Source organism: Montipora foliosa, chromosome 14 (assembly GCF_036669935.1).
Source record: "Montipora foliosa isolate CH-2021 chromosome 14, ASM3666993v2, whole genome shotgun sequence".
In the NCBI taxonomy this organism is placed as follows: Eukaryota; Metazoa; Cnidaria; class Anthozoa; order Scleractinia; family Acroporidae; genus Montipora; species Montipora foliosa.
Genome location: NC_090882.1, coordinates 22,883,401 through 22,899,872, shown reverse-complemented (window position 1 = coordinate 22,899,872; position 16,472 = coordinate 22,883,401). Strand labels below are relative to the sequence as shown.

At 40.2% G+C, this 16,472-nt stretch overlaps 1 protein-coding gene and 1 pseudogene across 1 annotated transcript; both read right to left on the bottom strand.

The window, feature by feature from the left end:
• Positions 1-8: 8 nt before the first annotated feature.
• Positions 9-3,126, bottom strand: LOC137984931 (tetratricopeptide repeat protein 28-like; annotated as a pseudogene).
• Positions 3,126-11,088, bottom strand: LOC137984930 (uncharacterized). The gene is made up of 4 exons (XM_068832268.1): positions 10,942-11,088; positions 10,131-10,268; positions 7,205-8,126; positions 3,126-5,839 (listed from the first exon to the last, which is right to left on the bottom strand). The coding sequence occupies exons 3-4, from the start codon at positions 8,079-8,081 to the stop codon at positions 3,159-3,161; spliced, it is 3,558 nt and encodes a 1,185-aa protein (XP_068688369.1). The 5' UTR covers positions 8,082-8,126; positions 10,131-10,268; positions 10,942-11,088; the 3' UTR covers positions 3,126-3,158.
• Positions 11,089-16,472: the final 5,384 nt, after the last annotated feature.

The window sequence follows — 16,472 nt, the reverse complement described above, 5'->3', positions numbered from 1 at the left end:
AGTGAATGTCAACTATCAGCTGTGCTTGCATGATCTTCTCCGAAAACTTTTATTCGGACTTGCAATGCCCGTTTGGTAGACTGGAGAGCAAAGGTAAAATCACCTAACGAATGCTGTGTCACCCAGAGTAAATCGTAACTATCAGCTGTGCTTGCATGATCTTCTCCGAATAGTTTTACTCGCACTTGCAATGCCAGTTTGGCAGACTGGAGAGCAGAGGTAAAATCACCTAACGAATGCTGTATCACCCCAAGTATATGGTAACTATCAGCTGTGCATGCATGATCTTTACCGAACACTTTTATTCGCGCTTGCAATGCCCGTTTGGTAGACTGGAGAGCAGAGGTAAAATCACCTAACGAATGCTGTGTCACTCCGAGTGAGTGGTAACTATTGGCTGTGGTTCTATGATCTTGTCCAACCACTTTTGTCCGTATATCTAACGACCTTTTCTTTGACTGTAGAGCAGAGATAAAATCACCTAACGAATTCTGTATCACGCCAAGAAAATGGTAACTATCAGCTGTGCTTGCATGATCTTCTCCGAATAGTTTTATTCGTACTTGCAATGCCCGTTTGGCAGACTGGAGAGCAGAGGTAAAATCATCTAACGAATTCTGTATCACCCCAAGTAAATGGTAACTATCAGCTGTGCGTGCATGATCTTTTCCGAACACATTTATTCGCACTTGCAATGCCCGTTTGGTAGACTGGAGAGCAGAGGTAAAATCATCTAACGAATTCTGTATCACCCCAAGTAAATGGTAACTATCAGCTGTGCGTGCATGATCTTCTCCGAACACTTTTATTCGCGCTTGCAATGCCCGTTTGCCAGAATGGAGAGCAGAGGTAAAATCACCTAACGAATGCTGTGTGACCCCGAGTGAATCGTAACTATCAGCTGTGCTTGCATGATCTTCTCCGAATAGTTTTATTCGCACTTGCAATGCCCGTTTGGCAGACTGCAGAGCAGAGGTAAAATCACCTAACGAATGCTGTTTCACCCGGAGTGAATCGTAACTATCAGCTGTGCTTGTATGATCTTCTCCAAATAGTTTTATTCGCACTTGCAATGTTCGTTTGGCAGACTGGAGAGCAGAGGTAAAATCACCTAACGAATGCTGTGTCCCCCCAATTAACTGGTAACTATCAGCTGTGCTTGCATGATCTTCTCCGAATAGTTTTATTCGCACTTGCAATGCCCGTTTGGCAGACTGGAGAGCAGAGGTAAAATCATCTAACGAATTCTTTATCACCCCAAGTAAGTGGTAACTATCAGCTGTGCTTGCATGATCTTCTCCGAACACTTTTATTCGCACTTGCAATGCCCGTGTAGCAGACTGGAGAGCAGAGGTAAAATCACCTAACAAATGCTGTGTCACTCCGAGTGAGTGGTAACTATTGGCTGTGCTTCTATGATCTTGTCCAACCACTTTTGTCCGTATATCTAACGACCTTTTCTTTGACTGTAGAGCAGAGGTAAAATCACCTAACGAATTCTGTATCACGCCAAGAAAATGGTAACTATCAGCTGTGCTTGCATGATCTTCTCCGAATAGTTTTATTCGCACTTGCAATGCCCGTTTGGCAGACTGGAGAGCAGAGGTAAAATCATCTAACGAATTCTGTATCACCCCAAGTAAATGGTAACTATCAGCTGTGCGTGCATGATCTTTTCCGAACACATTTATTCGCACTTGCAATGCCCGTTTGGTAGACTGGAGAGCAGAGGTAAAATCATCTAACGAATTCTGTATCACCCCAAGTAAATGGTAACTATCAGCTGTGCGTGCATGATCTTCTCCGAAAAGTTTTATTCGCACTTGCAATGCCCGTTTGGCAGAGTGGAGAGCAGAGCTAAAATCACCTAACGAATGCTGTGTCACCCCAAGTGAATGGTAACTATTGGCTGTGCTTCCATGATCTTGTCCAACCACTTTTGTCCGTATATCTAACGACCGTTGCTTTGACTGTAGAGCAGAAGTAAATTCACCTAACGAATGCTGTGTCACCCCGAGAGAATCGTAACTATCAGCTGTGCTTGCATGATCTTCTCCGAATAGTTTTTTTCGCACTTGCAATGCCCGTTTGGCAGACTGGAGAGCAGAGGTAAAATCACCTAACGAATGCTGTTTCACCCGGAGTGAATTGTAACTATCAGCTGTGCTTGCATGATCTTCTCCGAATAGTTTTATTCGCACTTGCAATGCCCGTTTGGCAGACTGCAGAGCAGAGGTAAAATCACCTAACGAATGCTGTGTCACCCCAATTAACTGGTAAGTATCAGTTGTGCTTGCATGATCTTCTCCGAATAGTTTTATTCGCACTTGCAATGCCCGTTTGGCAGATTCGAGAGCAGAGGTAAAGTCATCTAACGAATTCTTTATCACCCCAAGTAAGTGGTAACTATCAGCTGTGCTTGCATGATCTTCTCCGAACACTTTTATTCGTACTTGCAATGCCCGTTTGGCAGACTGGAGAGCAGAGGTAAAATCACCTAAGGAATGCTGTGTCACCCCGAGTGAATCGTAACTATCAGCTGTGCTTGCATGATCTTCTCCGAATAGTTTTCTTCGCACTTGCAATGCCCGTTTGGCAGACTGGAGAGCAGAGGTAAAATCACTTAAGGAATGCTGTGTGACCCCGAGTGAATCGTAACTATCAGCTGTGCTTGCATGATCTTCTCCGAATAGTTTTATTCGCACTTGCAATGCCCGTTTGGCAGAGTGGAGAGCAGAGGTAAAATCACCTAACGAATGCTGTGTCACTCCGAATGAGTGCTAACTATTGGCTGTGCTTCTATGATCTTGTCCAACCACTTTTGTCCGTATATCTAACGACCTTTGCTTTGACTGTAGAGCAGAGGTAAAATCACCTAACGAATTCTGTATCACGCCAAGAAAATGGTAACTATCAGCTGCGCTTGCATGATCTTCTCCGAACACTTTTATTCGTACTTGCAATGCCCGTTTAGCAGACTGGAGAGCAGAGATAAAATCACCTAACGAATACTGTGCCATCTCGAGTAAATGGTAACTATCAGCTGTGCTTGCATGATCTTCTCCGAACACTTTTATTCGCACTTGCAATGCCCGTTTGGCAGAGTGGAGAGCAGAGGTAAAATCACCTAACGAATGCTGTGTCACTCCGAATGAGTGCTAACTATTGGCTGTGCTTCTATGATCTTGTCCAACCACTTTTGTCCGTATATCTAACGACCTTTGCTTTGACTGTAGAGCAGAGGTAAAATCACCTAACGAATTCTGTATCACGCCAAGAAAATGGTAACTATCAGCTGCGCTTGCATGATCTTCTCCGAACACTTTTATTCGTACTTGCAATGCCCGTTTAGCAGACTGGAGAGCAGAGGTAAAATCACCTAACGAATACTGTGCCATCTCGAGTAAATGGTAACTATCAGCTGTGCTTGCATGATCTTCTCCGAACACTTTTATTCGCACTTGCAATGCCCGTTTGGCAGAGTGGAGAGCAGAAGTAAAATCACCCAGCGAATACTGTGTCTCCCCGAGTGAATGGTAGCTATGGGCTAAGAATGCATTTTCTTCCTGTCTATTTGTTCTCAATATGATATTAAGAGCGGACGTTTTGAAATATAGAGCCTTTGAGTAGTTCTTTTTGCGTTGGTGCAATTCACCGAAGTCTTGGTAGAACTTTGCGAGAGGCTGGTTGCATTCTTGAGAACGAAAGGTCACGGTTGAATCAACTTTCCCTTCTGGGCCTGAAGAGATATGTTTGAATTGCTCGAGTGTTGCTTGGTGACGTGTGACTGATTCTTCGAAACCTGATCCGTTAACAATTCCCTCTTCTGTGAATGTTGACCCCAGAAGTGCCATAACATTACCGCAAAAATGAAACAAATAAAAAGGGGTTTTGGAATTTATTTGGAGATCATTTAATATTCGAAAGGCAGGGTTGATTACAAATTGCTGGGTGTCAGTGTCAAAGAAGTTTTTTGCAGCTTTCCTGATGTGAAATATAACTAGGAATTGCAATGGCCAATAATTATCCAAGTCAAAAGTGTTCGTTTGAAGCTTTTTACAATTTTTTGGTTCTTTTCCTTTGCATCCAAGAGGTGGAATAACAATCAGTTGCTCGTCTGCCGCGGAATTGCATTCTTTGCGTGCTTTGTTATAGTAGTAAGTCGAGGTAGATGGGTCGTTTAAGAACTGATAATAGACAGCAATGACTTGGTAAACAACGAGCTTCAGAATTTTCTGCTCTCCACCTTCATGCATTAAAGAAAGAGCCTCTAGCAGGCACTGTATCCCGCTCTTAACTTTGCCAATAACAAGCTGACAGATGCCAAAGTAACACAAGTATTTACTCCTTTCATCATCAGCACCTGAACAAGATGTCGACTCCATTTCATATGCCTTCTTGAGAAGTTGCATTGCATTTCCTTCTGCTCCCCAAGTAATTTCAGCAAAGGATTTAGAAACTAGTAAATGCCTCTGGTAATGTATATTTCCCAGAGCACTGGCTGCCTTTAAGGCCGAATCGTAGATATTATCAAAATCATAAGATTCTGTGGAACACCAAAACAGCGAGTCCAGAAACATTTCTGCTTTTATCAAAACTTTGAAAACATTCTCGGCTATCCTGGGATCAGTGCAACCGTCTACTAGGCTTTCTATAAAAAGCTGTTTTTCCTCATAGAATGCAACGAATGCATCCATGGAATGTCCATCTAGAAACTCAGCATTCAATTTGTCGAAACGAGAAATGAAATACGCATGGAAACGGCACTTTGCAATTCCTACTATTTCTTCCATACGCTGTTCGCCTGCTTCTTTAGCAAATGACTGAAGGAGCTTATGCATTGCAAATTTTCCAGAGTGGGAGTTTGAATCGAGAAGAGATTTTCTTCGGAGTCGCTGCAACATTTTCTTGGTCTCAATCACTTCCGTAACATTCAATACAGCTGAGGCGAGATCCGTGGTAAAACATCCCGGAACAACAGACAAAGACACAAATGCTTCTTTTTCTGCGGGAGAAAGTCGGAGGAAAGACTTTTCATACAGCAACTTTATTCGTTGATTAGCTGGATAATCTGGATTGTCTAAGATATCGACGATACTTTCTGTTGCGGACTCAGTGATTTCGTTCAAACACTGACTTGTTTGAACATCATCTTCACAAACTAGAGAGCACATTAACATCATTGCAAGAGGCACACACCCACATATTTGGGCAATTCTTGCGCAGTCATCGGGACTAGCATTTGGCACCAATTCATGAACTATAGCATGAGATGAGGTATCATCCAGTGGCCTTATTCTTATTGATTTGTGACCTTGGAAATTCAAGTTCATAAACTCAAATGATTCTCGTGTGGTCACCACCAGAGTTATCTTCTCATTTTGCATGAGAATTTGTTCAAATAGTTGCAGGACGTCTTCTTTTACTTTTGGAATTCCACTCTCTAGTAGATCATCTACATTATCAAGAATAAATACGAGGGAATCTGAAATGTTGCCGAGGGTCTCGATTAACTCATCTTCTAACGACAGAGGCTGAGGTACTGATCTCTGACTCGTGGTGGGTTGTCTTGCGAGGCTGAAAAGCTTTGATATCAGATCTGCCTTTGTCTGGAGTCCTCGTGACGAAAGAAAACAAACAGGAAAGCCTTGAGACTGCAGTTGGTGCCCCACTGCTATTGCCACCGATGTTTTTCCGAATCCGGGTGATCCCCAGATCGTCACGATTCGGGTATGTTCGGAACTCACGAGATCCACGATCTCTTGGCATTCACTCTGTCGGCCAGTGAAGTTTGGAACCATTGAAGGAAGACGAGATCTTGGCACTGTTGGCTTGATGTCTTTGTAATGCAAAGTAAAATACAAAGTAGACATTGCTTACTTGTTATTATTTTTTGGATATCCTTTGTCTCGTTGAGACTTTGTAAACTGTAGAGAAGGTTTTTAAGAAGTAAGAACAAATATCATCTTTAACTTCGTGAACATAACTGAAATTATAATTTAACAGACATATTTCCCGTTTCCTTTTCATTGCATTGTAGAGATAGCAAAATATATTTGCAGTCATTTAAACCAAGACAGACCCTATACAGTATTGGCCACGTTCCTGAGATGACGTCAGTGCAGAAACTCCTCTTTACGGCATAAATTAAAGATAATTTGTTTGTGACGTCATCTCACAAATCGGCTTAAGGCTTTGATTTGCTTAGCTGTAGAACAAATTTAATAACTAAAGAAATGAAGATATTAGTCTTAATAAATCAACACATTGGTACACTGATACACTGATAGATGCAGGCCTACATGACGTCTATTCGGAGATAGATGCAGATTTCGCAAGAGAATGTGAAAATGACGGAACGGCGCCGCTTCACAAATGTTACAAGTTCGGAATCTTTCACTTGTTATCAACGTGTTGAATTATAATACAGTTATAGCGCGCAAGCTTGCGTGATATCGCCTAATTTTAGCCGACTCGGCCTTCGGCATCGTCGGTCAAGTATTAGGCGATATCGCGCTCGCTTTCGCGATAGAACCGTTAAATAGCCCGCACTTCAATGTAATATCTACATTTTCTTCATTGAATCCTTTCACGGAAACACATGAGCCCAACAAATTTACCTGCTTCCAGCTGTGTGGCTTGGCATAGTTCAGTTGGTAGAGAATTGCACCGTTGGAACCACCTGAATTTTGACACAATTGCTTAAATTGTCTAGAAAAGTGCGAGGATCGTTTCTCTCTTTGGTTTCAACTACTGTACCTCTCGGAAATGTTTAAATTACAACGCTTATAAAAGAAAGTGTCCTTGTGAACTAAGGAAAGGATTTAAAACTTCCCACTTGAGAACCTGTATGTTGACTTCACTTTTCGATCCAATCACTTTCCAAACAGTCACGCAGTCTTACAAATGTTAACAGTTGTGACACTTTCAAAAACTTAAGAATGCCTTTTGTAGTGGAAAACAAACCTAGAAGAACCACGGGGCAAGTGCACAAGTAGTTTCGAGCGGTATTGTAACAGTCTCGTTTATTTTTATGTGACTTGTGTCTTTTTTTAAACGACACAAGATATGGTTTTTATTGATACACGGAAGATCTGTCTGTCTTGTTGTCATCTTTTCATCGTAAGTAAGTTGTTTATTACGCCTATTGCTATATCCTGCTTTTTAAATAGAGGCTTGAAAACAGTTTAGTCCTTCTTTTTACCTGTATTTTCTGTTTCTGTATTTCGTTCCTCTTCCTTCTTTTTTAGCTCATGGATCTCCTTTCCTATCGCACTTATATCTTCCTGTTGCATCCTCAAGCCCTCCTCAGCTGAATTCATCTGCTCCGCAACCCTTTGCTCTAGCATAGCGACCTCTTCTTTGCTGGCAGTGAGGCTTTCCACTTTCTGTTCTATGGCTGCTAAGGACTCCTCAATCTTTTCCATATCTGCATTTCTGCTCTCTAAACATTTTATGTGTGCTTGCTTCTCTTCCCTTACCTGTTGTTCCAACTTACGGACTTCTGCTATTGGAAAGTCAGATGCAGTCAAACTTCCAAAGGCATCAATCGATGCAGTTGAAATTCCCAGAGCTTTGAACGCTTCTTTAGCATACTGAATGTTCTGGTCAAATGTTGCTTTGTCCATCTCCAAGCGAGAGGAATGACAAACCGTATTCCTCAAACGCCGAAGCTGATCAATGGCCAGTGCAAAGGTTTCGGCATTATCACCTACAGGGCTCAACACAGATCCATGGAAACTTCCATGAGGAATAGCTCGGGGCTTCACATACAAATCACTAAGTGTTCTGTAACGCATGCTGAAGGATTTTGCATAGATAGTAGCCTGGAATAAGGCAGTGCAATCCCACTCATTGTACGACTGGTTGGTAGGAACTTTAGTTGTCCCTCCCTCTGTAGAGAGAAAGAGATTTCTCACAGCAGTGGAGTCATCCCAAAGCTGGTATCCAGGGCGATGCCCAATGGTGGTGTCCCACATCGTCTTAAAAGTCTGACGTAAAGCGTTTGGGAATTCATTTAAAACCAGAGACAAACACTTGAAATGATTTAACTCCTCGTCACGATAAGGGTGCAAGGACATCACGAATTAGTGATAATAAAGCAATGCCACAGCAGCGAAAAGGACCTAAACCAAAAACAAATGAATAAATATAATGCATAAATGGATTTCATTTCTTTCTCCTTTTACGGGAAAAGAACAATGATTGCTCTTTCTGGAAAGATGCGCTTTAACCTGCTCTCTAGAAGAGAATAAATTTGAAAGTTTTGATGTTTGAAACAGAATTTTTTAAAGACACAGTGGCAAAAGAGTTCCATTACTCGCTCCGTGTCGACGACTTTTGCCTGGCTTACAAAATGAGTTTAAAATTTGCACGGAAACCTATCCAATACACAATGATTCATTCTAAGTTGAAGCGGCGCAGAATCCTTTCGTCGCAGAAACTGCGTCGAAAACGTTACTATGCGTAAACAAAAGCCCTATCCAATATGCTTTTTCCTTAATTAGATATCAGATATAGCGTACACATACCCAAAAAGATCTCATTTTAGTAACCAACATGTTAGAACATATTTTGACGGCAACTACGGTTTGGAGAAATTTGAATGAAGCTTGCCATGTTTTAATCCGGAGACCCAGTGTTTCAGGCGTTTCGATACTCCAGCCAATCCTTTTTCATCCATCAAAATAAGTAAGAGGGAAATCAATGAAACACTTAAGTGTTTTTAGAGATAAAATATAGCCTTTATGGGACAGAGACCTAAAAAAAAGTGCGACCAAGCGCGCGTGAGCTGCAAATGCACGCGGGATCACGCCCTCGCTCTCGCGTTGCCTGGCCGGGGACATCGTGTTGTGTTCTTGGGCAAGTCACTTCACTCTCACGGTGTCTCTCTCCACTCAGGGGGGAGTTGAAATACTCCTAGTCGCTTCATGGTACAGTAACCGGAGATAAGCGCCAGCCCGATGGGCCTGATGGGTCTTCTAGGCTCGTAGCAGACTTTACCTTACCAGTTAGCAAACGATAGAAATTAACAGTTTCAACATGTTGGAAGACACTTCAGTCGGGCTGATATAAACTTCTGTAATTTTAAATTAAGAAAAATCTACTTATGAAATGTTGCGCTTGATAAAAACTAGGAAAATCCTTAGCATGCAGAAGTATCGAAGAAATATTTTTGTAATGGTAAATTTATTTCCATTATGAATGGCAAATTGGTCATCATCATCATCATCATCATCATAAATCCTTATGGCCCCCATTGGGGTATAGAGTCGCTTAACCTCTTAAACAGGCTCAAGCCAGTTTTCACACTTCCAAAAAACTGTACTGTTGGAAAGAATTGAATCTACCCAACTGCTTCACTTAACGGCAATGTTATGGTACCATACAAAACACCAATAACTGCACTCATGAATGTGACGTAATAGGTTACCACGGCAACAAAAAAGGCATCCAAAAACACCATATATTGCTGGAGAGTGATTATCAGGCAAAGATAAAACTCTCTGCAAAGTTGAAAAAAATTATCTGGAGCAGCTTCATAGCTACCTTCACAATCGGAAACAATACATAGGGCATCTTAGATGGTTTTTTTGTTTCCATGTTAATTTATTATTTATTACGTCACATGAATATGTCCATCTTGTTATAAAGCAATTATTGCCGTTTCATTTGGTACCATAACATTACCGTCAAGTGAAACAGTGTCGTAGGCTTATTCCTACAAATAAGACATCCCTCTAAATTGTTGAAACCGGTTTGAGCGACCTTAAACGAGATTTTTGAGTTTATAATTGCAATAGATACGATTACTATAAAATGGGTTCTGTGAGGATTGGAGCGCACAACAGGGAACAGTATTTCGATCTTCAAGTACATGCAAATTTGGACGTGAATTCTTGCCGGAAGTAATTTGTCTTCGAATTTACGATTACGATCCAAAACTCCTAATTCATACTGAGTTCAAAACGATCAACTGAATTGGAAATAAATTACATGCTAGCATTTGGTGCAGTCTTAGACACAAGAATGAGAGCTAGATTGTCAGTACAAAACACGAAACAGATACTGCGGTAAAAAATTAGCGTCCTACAGGAAATGGACAGAAACATTTTACTCAGGCTGCTCACCTTGTAGAGCTACGGACGAATCCCTTGAATATTTTTGCTTGCCCTATCACTACAGTTCCTTGGATATATGTAATCAATTGATGCACTTACATCAACATAAGAAGTACAGCACTGTTTAGAGTCGACGTAATGTTGTGTCTATGACAGAGGGAACATGATTCACTGTTATTACTTAATTACTTAATAATTTTAATTAAACAATACATTTGCTTGCGCAGGAAAAATACTTTGAAGCCGTCTTTTAGGGCGCTTTTTGTCCAACACAAGAGAAGTCGACTTAACTCGAAGCTGGGTTGCCAAAACTGGCAATAAGGTAGTTTAAATTTGATGAAACCGGAATATTAAAGAACCGTGTATCATTTTTGTCTACCACATTTTCCGCATGGATATGCTCAAATGCGTTTTGCTACGACGAACAGAGCAAAAAATGTTTCATACCAAACAAAACATGGCTAAGCACCCCAGCTGGCAGGAGACAACTAATTGACTTTTTATAAACTATGGTAGAGGTGAATTCTAGTTGGGATCAACGAAACCCTTCGACACCACATGCAAACCTTTAGACCACAACACCTTTATGTGTATCAACCAGAAGTTTGTGTAAGGTGCGCATAATGAGACTATATCATTTTCTTATGTACCAATTGTTAGTTCAGAATTACTGTGTTAGCAAACATCTACAAGAAGGAGATTAGAATGGCTTGTTCGGTGTTTACGTCATGATGGCGGAAGTGATCCGTTCTTCTCAATAAATTCACTACTTAAGCTGTAATTTCATATTTGAAAGATGCATGGGAAAGACATTACTCACCTCAAAGAATCGAACGACCTCAAACCTGTGACGTCCAGTGTAGGCACAATCAGTGTAAACTCCAACTCAAAGTGAAAGAAATGATGTTTTGTGGGAATGGTATGACTAATGAAGGTGCTCACATTGTCACGCAAATGTTGCCAATAAATTCCTGACGTCTTGTTTCATAATGCTTAGACAGACTCGAGGGATTGCTTTCCTGACTGATGATTATCTTAAACCTTCAACCTATAAAGAACTCGTAAGGGAATTGAGGTCAATGAGCTGCTTTATTTGGATATTAATATTGACTGTTTTTGTCTGAGAAAACCTGCGGGCCACCGTAGCTTCGTAAATCGAGATCACATTCCTGACATTTGACATTTGATATTTCCTCTTGGTTTTATTTAGAACCAAATATTCAGGAGTCATGTCAACGACGGCGAGGGTTAAAGACATTTCACATATACATTTTGTAAGGCTAAGCTTTTGCTGAGTAACAAACATGACAAAGTTGAACAAGTTCTTTGAATTTTTTAAACCCAATTGTTGCCTACACGGTGCGTTACGCCGCCTATGATGTTTAACAAGAGGTGTAAACGATGACGTCAGCTAGCCATTCCCTGTGGCAGGGAGCTTCCCGAAAATGCAATAGCAAGCGGTCATTCTACACCTTTAATAATGTTCTTCGATTCTGAAGTGCGCTCTGAGGTGTCGTTCACTGTAAATACGGAGGTTAAGATCTACGACGCAACCGTAACGAAAATGTCATTGAAAACTGCAAGTTTAGGTTTATCAACTTTTTCGTCATTATGTCGGTTTGTCTAACTTCTAAAAGTTAGCGCAACATTTCAGGAACTGAATTAGGAGGTGCGATGTTGAAGCGACGACAGAAAACTCAAATTCGTTGCCTTGTTCAACAGGAAAAGAAAACAAAACAGCGGTTACAAACATTTTCATTTTATACTTGACGTTTCCTTGTGTTCACATTCTCCGTAAAACCTGACAATTGGTCATTTCAGGTCGCAGAGTTGCTGAAAACGTGAAAGAAATGTTCAAAAATGAAAAATGCACGTGCAGAGCGTGCAAAGCTATTGTTTTCTTCATTAAATATGCAAAATTTGTGACGTCTTTGTTGCCGTCGCGTAGTAGATATTAAACTCCCCAATGTATCTACCCAAAAACGTTCTGGAGTTTATTGTAGAGTAATGTATTGTAATGTAATTTAGGGCATTGAGTAGAGGTTTGTTCCCTGGTTGCCAGAGGAATTTTTACTGGGTTGCCTCATGGCAAACCCAGTCGAGGTCTGCGTTTAGTTTGTTTGTTTTCTTTTTTTTTTTATTTTTATTTATTTTATTTATTTTTTTTTTCCGTGTCGGTAAAAGTCTTGCCTGTCACTCCCCTGGTAAGTGGTGTCTTTGTGGACAGAGCCTTCTGCGAGTATTTTCTTAGGATCGAGAGGGTAGTGGAACTGCGTAGATTTCTCTGGTGGACACAGTAGAATCGTTAACTTAGCCTGCAATGGCGTCGAAAGTCATGTAACGCGAATGGCGTTTTAGTGGATCCTTAAACAAAATATACCCTTATGGAGCTCAATAATGGAAAGTTAGTTGGATAAAGTAGGCAGGAATCTCAAAAGCGACGAGCACTGGACTTCGACAACAAATCTATCGCCCGTCGAGACGAAATCAAAGTGAGCTATAATATTTACCTGAAGTTTACATGGTAATTTGACAGGATTGAGTTTCTTGTCTTCACGCACGCAATGAAATAGGAAGAGGTTTTCGCCTCTAAGAGCAAATATGTTGTTTGTTTCAATAAATATTTCGCTGGAAAAGGATTCTGTGGTATTTTCTGCCTTTGTGAATTATAATATCATGTTGTGTATTGAATTTTCGAGCTTAAGGTTCAAATGTGATATGGGAGAAGTTTTTTAGTATTGCTCTGTAAGCAGGAAGGGTTCACAGGCCTGTTGAAAGCGTGCTTGAGTTTCAACAAAATGAGCCCCAAAATCAGTGAAAACTTGTAACGCAGATGAATAATAAAGTAGCTGCTATTTCCAAAATGATGGAATTACCTGGTGATAAATAACGTCGTACGCGTCTTGGAGACTAAATTTTGACTTTGCATAAACAAGAGTTGGGCGATTGTGATCTTTGTTTTGACTTCGCTCATTTCATTGTCAAACTTTATAACACTTGAGAGAAAAAGAAACTTACAAAAACCCGGTATCTTGCCATCATTTGACACAGACGCTTCACTGTTTGGCGAGTAAACATGCCGCGGTAACTTAATCACGGCGCCCGCTGAATTCCGGCCATGTCACTTTCGATTTTGCAATTTACTTGAACGTAGCAAAAATCTCCCAAAATGTTTGTCGCTGATCGTAACTTTTTATATTCTATATTCACGGTTCAAAATTAATGTTGTTTTCATGTCGTAAATATTTTATTCTCGATCGGCCGTCCGGGAAACTTCCTTCTGCTCTTTCTGAAAACTGTGTATCAATAGTTATTTGCTTTTTTATCAATATTTGTTTTGCATAAAGCAAGCTAACAGAATCTGTACCTTGCTGAGTTCGCATTTGTTAGCGTTAATAGTATTTTCGGTCAGATGTTTCTGTTTTTATGAGAGGTTTATTGTTTTGGTCTCCCATCCTAACCCTAACCCCGCAAAACAGGGCTTGACTTCAGTGAAGTTTAGATGATGCTCAGAGGGCACACTTGTGGTGAAAAGAAGTTGTGAGGGAACTTGAAAATTATCAACATGTCAGCCCAGAAGCCAATGTTTCTCACTTCTCTTTTAGTTGTTATTCTTCAGAGACTGGAATGCTGTATTTCAATACCACACAATTCAGTGCCTTCTGATTTTCTGTAGCACGTACCACAGGCAACGCAGTGTATGCTTCACAGAAGCATCTAGTTTTCCATGGTCCGAGACAACGCTACGCGAGACGAAAGCAATTGAGTCCTTAGTCATTGCCTTTGACTAGCGTAGCGTTCTCTCGTACCTTGGCAAAAAAAAATTTTCTGGCACCTGGGGTTGGGTTGTTACTGCAAAGAGTTCCATAACGTAGTGGAGTGAGATTTATGTTAGTTTTATAGCTTCTATTAAATAGAATAAGTTTTGGCTAATCAGCCATTTACTATAAAATAAGGTTAAAAAACAGTTAAACGAGAAATTTTATTATGAGCAGTGAATACACCAATCTCGTTCCCAGAGTCTTCGTTCCCCTTGACCAGCGGGTTGGGTTACGAGAGACTCTGGGATAATCCGTTTTGAATGACAAAATTCTTGTCATGAACACCATTGCGCAGGCGTAGGCGTAACGCCAAAATGGCGGAGAGAGTGGAGGATTTGATTCACGATGGCATGCAATTGTCTTTAGCAAAATTAGGATATATCAACCTAGAAATGAAAAAGGAACAACATGACGTGTTGGAGCGATATCCCTGGACAAAAATCTGTGCTGAATATGTTACCAACGGGCTGTGTTTCTCAAGTGTTGCCTGGGATTTTCGATTAGAATTTGTGTAACGTGGAAATGTAAAGCAGATTGTGTCGCTGCTGAATGCACTGATCCGGGATTAGTTTCAAATGTTAAAAGACTGTCTTTGTCTTGTTTTGTTTTTTTTTTTGTATCGTGGAAGATGAGAGAGAGCGAAACACCAGACTCTAACACGAGATCCTTTCCAAAAGAATATATCATTCTTTTAATCATAAAACTATGTCTTCGTTGAAGGATCTTTCAAGTTAGATTCTTCGTCACCAGAGAAGGTTTAGGATTCTTTTCAAAAGAAGATGAGTTCTTTGGGTAAGAGTTTCTTTGCTGTTATAAAGAAGTAGAGGTCTTGAGGGAAGTATCATTTTGCTGCTTTTCATTATTTTGTAAAAACAGAAAATGACTGTTCTCCACCAAATAATGAGAATTCTTGAATAGAGATCTATACTTCTAATTGGATAAACATGTTGATTTTTAGAATATTATTCTTCCATGAACATATAATGTAATCTCGTACCCAGATCTCACTCTGTCACTGGAAATGTGAGATCTGGTAAAGTTCGACAGTACACCATTTTTCATTGGCTACTAAAAAAAGGTTGCGACAATGCAATCTACGCTCCGATTGGCTTATTTCGCGGGGCACTTAATGAAGGTTTGGTTTTCGCAAGTTCATGTGCTGTTTTGAATAAATGTCAGTTGTGCGGAGGAAAGTTTTGTTTTTTCCGACGCCGGAAAAGATTTACAGTTGAGGAAAATCATTTTAAAATTTTGCGACGTTTGTGTAAATGGTACATGTACCGACGAAAGCCCCAGGTACCCTGCCACTCGAATAAAGTTCTGCGTAGCTTGCTACGCGGTACGGAGAAACTAATAAATTCAAGTTGAAGTATGTAATTTATTCATAACAGTTATTCTCGTTCTTGAAGCGTGACTCGAGAATTAAGTAGTGATCAACTGTGAATTTTACGGTTAGATTAACTACATTTTTCACGAGATCGTGTCAAGAAAATAGCACTCGTTGCAGTGATTAGGTCTAAGCACTCTAACATTTTCGCTTTCAATTTACGGTTTGGCTAACTACACTTTTCACAAGATTGTGTGAAGAAAATAGCACTCGTTTACTGATTAAGCCAAAGCGTTAGTTTCAGTGATTAGGCCTAAACCCTCTTTAACATTTTAGCTTTCAATTTACAGTTTAGCTAACTACACTTTGCACGAGATCGTGTGAAGAAAATAGCACTCGTTTATTGATTAAGCCTAAGCGCTCCTTTCAGTGCTTCTGAGTTGCTCCGACAATTAAACAATCTTGACCGTTCAAAAACAATCACCTGTAGCGCTTCTTTCTGTTTCGGCTTAAGTTTAAGGTTTCCTTGCCCTCTACCCAAAAGAATCTGTTCGAGAATACTCTCGAAATCCATGTTTATTCCGCAAAATCACCCAAAATCACAACAGAGAGTACGAACATGCGCAGTGATAGAAAAGCCCGTATTTCAGGCCTCGCTGGCACTGAGCATGCTCGAAATCGAACTTTACCAGATCTTCCTTCCGTATGACCGTGGAAGATCTGGGTACTAGATTACATATAATGTGCTTTCCAAATTTAGGAAATAATATATATGCAGTGTTCATACATACACAAGGTAATACATAAAAGCCATAATCACAAAAACAACTCTGTTAAATTTCACTTAAATAATTAACGTTGCAGAACAAATACAAATTTCTGAAACTTAAACGCCTAAAAACACTAATGATTTCAAAAAATCTATGCGGCATGAAAAAATCAGCCAAACTACTTAGCGATTGAGATAAGTCCCTAGAAATGAAAACAGCTTGCAAGCACAAACTAACATGCAAAAGAAATCATGTTCTCTTGAGGGATGGTGTAGATCTTAAAGTGAGTGAAATTAAATAAATGAAAAGTGTTACACAAAAACAATTTTTGTAATTAAAATCTATCACTATCTATTTTCCTTATATCGCCTCTATCCCAACAAAAAAAAATTAGCCATTTTGGAACTAATTCAAAGCACACACCCAAAAAACC